We start from the raw sequence: 4,474 nt of genomic DNA, 5'->3' as shown, positions 1-4,474 counted from the left end.
CCAAACTTATCACCTATAAATAGGAGAGTAAGCAGTCAGGTAAAGGGTTGGATTTTTACTCATTACTTTGATAATATAGCTGTAGCCTTGTTGACTTGATCGTCGGAGTGCTAACTTGCAGGTTGCAGCCGTTCGGGTAAGGAGAGATAAGAATCCTGAAACACTTAGTTAAAGAAGTCCAGCGTGTCATCGTAATCCATAGGCGATCGGTGTCTTGGTTCCCATCCAAAACATTTTGGCGCCCACCGTGGGGCCCGAGATTCTCTTTTACGACCTAGAAACGACCACGATGGCAGGAGAAGTACCTTTGCAGTTATTGCAAGATCTGCAGCGACAGATTCAGGAAATGAGGGCAGAAATTGAAACATTGAGGGCGGAGCAAGCGAACAGGGTAGGAGGTCATTCCGACCGCTCTGTCAATGTGGAGACATATCACTCAGACACCGGGGAACAACCTCATATCCAAGGAGAGGAACGACAGGAGAATCACAACCCTATGCCTAGCGAAGGAGTTGGAGGAGTTAACGGCCAAGGAGTAGGTCGGGGTGAAGGAAGGCCGGGAAGCAGGGTTGGGAGTAGGGGAAGAGGACATGGGGGTGGTCGAGGTAATGGCAGAGGTGAAATTCCTCACATGGAAGAGAGACAGCAGACTCCAAGGCGAGAACGAGAACAAACCCCAAGACGAGAGCAGGAACAAACCGATCAGGCTGAGGGTCTACACCCCTTCACAACAAGGGTGATGAGAGCGGTCATACCCGAAAACAAGGTCTTGCCTACAATTGAAAGATACGGAGGAGCGTCTGATCCTGTCAAACATTTGTGATCTTTTGTAGACGCAATGGCAGTATACTCATCGGATGAGTTGGTATGGTGTCGGGTGTTCTCTTTTTCTCTCAAAGAAGAGGCGTTAGATTGGTTTCACTCTTTGCAACCAGGCACGATCGGTAATTTTGCTGAACTCAGGCAATTATTTACTCAACAATACGCTGCAAACAAAACGCCCGGGATGACGTATACAGCGCTAGTCAGGCTGAGACAGGGACGCGACGAGTCCCTTAAATCATTCATGGATCGGTTCAGCCGCACCGCTCGGCAGGTACGAAACGCAGACCAGAGATTGATTGTGAGTGCGTTGACCACCGCCTTAAGGCCAGGACCATTTTGTGACTATTTGCATGCTGAAGAGCCACAAAGCATGGATGAGTTGCAAAATAGACTTGCCAGCTTCATTCGGATAGAAGAAGGAAGAGCCCACCACCGAGGTAGAGACGACGGCGAGTCATCAGTTCGTGCAGTACGTGGAGGGATTGAACATCCGGTCAGTAGAAGAGACAGAGGAGCAGGTCTCAGAGGCAAGGATCGAAGCAGGATGCAGAGGTACATACATCACACTCCATTAAATGCACCCCGAACGAGAGTGTTGGAGGAGGCGTTAAGGGCGGATCTAATAGCAGTTGTGCAAGTACCTACACCGGCTAGAGCTGACGAAAGCAAGCATTGTCGGTATCATCAAAATCGTGGACACACCACAGAAGATTGTATCACGTTAAAAGACAAGTTAGAAGCCCTCGTTCAGGCGGGACATTTGCAAAGGTTCGTCCAGAGAAGAGGGTCGACGGGGAGAATCAGGCCACCAACAACTCAACGAAACCCGCAAGTGAGAAGTCAGCAAAGAACCGATCGGAGTAGAAGCAGGAGTGCCGAACGGGTTGTCAGGGGAGTAATCAACACGATTTCTGGAGGATTTGCAGGCGGCGGTTCAACATCAGCAGCCAGAAAGAGGCACCTCAGAAATTTGCATAGTTCCAACCGATCGGGCTCGTCCAGGAGATCTATGCCAGCTATCACATTCACAGATGAAGATTTTCATGCACCTGATCTGGAGCAAGATGACCCGATGGTCATAACGGCCATGATTGCTAGATACCAAGTCAGCAAAGTTCTTGTAGATCAAGGCAGTTCAGCCAATATCCTCTACTGGAAGACATTCAAGCAAATGGAGATATCAGAGGATGCTATCATGCCTTTCAATGAGCAAATTGTGGGGTTTGCTGGGAAAGGGTGGACACAAAAGGGTATGTAGACTTGAGGACTAGTCTGGGAGCTGACAAGAAGGCCAAAGAAGTAAAGGTGCGTTTCTTGTTAGTGGAGGCCGACACGTCATATAACGTTCTCCTTGGACGACCGTGTTTGAACATGTTCGGGGCTATTGTCTCGACTCCGCATCTGACTTTGAAGTATCTTGCCGATGATGGGCAAGTATGCACTGTTCGGGTCGATCAGAAGATGGCTCGAGAATGTTATGCAGCAGGCTTAAAAGTAAAGCCCCGACCGACGGCTTTTCGAGCTACTCAATCAGAAGTTGCCATGATGGAATTAGACCCCCGAACCCATTTGGACGAACGAGTAGAGCCTTTAGGTGATATGCGTCCTTTAGTCATCGGAGAACGGGAAGACCAATGCACAACCATTGGGCGTAACCTCAGTACCGATCAAGCTACGCTAATTGAAGAACTTCTTATACAAAATAAAGACCTGTTCGCGTGGACAGCGGCTGACATGCCAGGAATTCATCCTGACATTATTTCTCATAAACTGTCACTAATAAGAGATGCCCGGCCCGTGTCACAGAGGAAGCGGAGGTTGGGTGATGAGTCGATATTTTATTGACTGCACTTAGTTTATTGTACCGAAATTAATCAGGGAATTGTGTTTAAATGTCCGGTATTTTCCCGTTTCTACTAATTGTGCTTAATTTGACCGGAAATTCGAATTTTAATTAATTTGAATTTTCTGAGCTAATTATTTGCATTATTATTTGCAGGGAAAATTTTGGAAATATAATTTTGGACATATTGAGAATTGTCACATAATTCTAGACTCTCCATAAAACAAGTGTGTTCAAGAAGGAGGGTACTATGGTCATTCTATTCCTTGGCTTATGAAAAGGGGTGCAAACATTGAAAAAGTGGGGTGCACACAGCAGCTTGGTGATTTAACTTGAAGTTATGTAAGCTGCCACCACCGTGGAGTTCAATTGGAAAAGAGAAGAATCCAGCAAGAGCTGCCATACTTCCATGCACACACCATGGTCACGGCAACATTTAATTTCTTTTAAGATTGGAGATGCAGCCCATGCACTTAGACGGCCCAAATTGAGGCAGCAGCCTCCACGGTCCAGCTAGGAAGAAATGTGTGCTTGGAGCAATTATGGCCCATGAGCAAGTGGAGGTGTGTCCAGCAATCATGGAGGTGCACACGGTCCTGTCCTGAGGTTGAAGAAGCACAGAACCCTAGGGAGATTCCTACCGGCCGCCACTTACTCTTTACTTCTTCTTGGCCTGGAACATTTTTTTCTAGGGAGCTTTGATGGGAACCATGTTTGCTGTCTTGGATTGTGGATAAATGTTAGAAGGACATATGTTTTCTTTTATTTGGAAGAGCGTGATTAATGGGAAACACACAGCTTCACGACTTGCCATCATACAGTTAGGAAAACTTTGATTCAAGTAACAGCACACGGTGATTTCTTTTTTTTTTTTACTTTCATTCATTGCCATCAAATGCTAATTCATCACGGTGGCAGCAGAAATACTTGTTATAGCTGATGTTTATCCATGAAGCTTCATTTGGTTAATGCAATTTTTTTATTAAGCATGCAATTATTCATTTCCTTGCTTTCAAAAACGGTCCAGCAGCGTTGATTCAAATAGAAACCGCACATGGATGCAATTGAATCTATGGCAGCAACAATCCACTCATTGCATTTTTAATTTACCTTTTTCATTGAAACGGTGGAAGCACATTTAATTTGATAGCAATTGGTGCAGCATAGAGTCTCGGCCAAGTGTTCTAGGCCATTTGCAATTTCAATTTTCTTTGGTAAAAGCACTTGGTCACATGAAAAGAGAAGGGCAGTGGACGACGAGGTGGCTAAGTTGTTGGAAGCAGGCTTTATAAGGGAAGTAAAATATACCACATGGCTGTCTAATGTGGTCATGGTGAAAAAACCGAACGGAAAATGGAGAATGTGCACAGACTTCACTGATCTCAACAAAGCATGTCCAAAAGACACATACCCCCTCCCGAGCATAGATGGATTGGTGGACGGAGTTTCTGGGTATGAAATTTTGAGTTTTTTGGATGCTTATTCGGGATACAATCAGATCCCAATGTACCGGCCAGATCAAGAAAAAACAGCTTTCATAACAGAGCGGTCAAACTATTGCTATGAGGTGATGCCGTTCGGACTAAAGAATGCAAGAGCAACTTATCAAAGGTTGATGGATAAGGTGTTCCAGAACCAAATAGGGAAATGTATGGAAGTATATGTTGATGACATGGTGGTGAGGAGCCGGTCGGTGGAGGAACACCTGCAAGACCTAGAAGAAGTTCTCCACCAGGTACGAAAGTTTGGCATGAGATTGAACCCTCTTAAGTGCACGTTCGGTGTCGCAGCAGGCAAATTTTTGGG

The 4,474-nt window shown here is 45.8% G+C and overlaps 1 protein-coding gene across 1 annotated transcript; it reads left to right on the top strand.

The window, feature by feature from the left end:
- The first annotated feature begins 838 nt into the window (after nucleotides 1–838).
- Nucleotides 839–2,083, top strand: LOC106760112. Its single transcript, XM_014643542.1, has one exon. It carries the CDS (start codon nucleotides 839–841, stop codon nucleotides 2,081–2,083), a length of 1,245 nt encoding a protein of 414 aa, XP_014499028.1.
- Nucleotides 2,084–4,474: the final 2,391 nt, after the last annotated feature.

The sequence above is a fragment of the Vigna radiata genome, chromosome 5, assembly GCF_000741045.1.
Source record: "Vigna radiata var. radiata cultivar VC1973A chromosome 5, Vradiata_ver6, whole genome shotgun sequence".
NCBI lineage: Eukaryota > Viridiplantae > Streptophyta > Magnoliopsida > Fabales > Fabaceae > Vigna > Vigna radiata.
This window is presented reverse-complemented; position numbering and strand designations above follow the sequence as displayed.

Excerpts from the sequence above, each read along its gene's own strand:
- LOC106760112 (XM_014643542.1), top strand. The coding sequence starts at position 839 with ATGGCAGTATACTCATCGGATGAGTTGGTATGGTGTCGGGTGTTCTCT.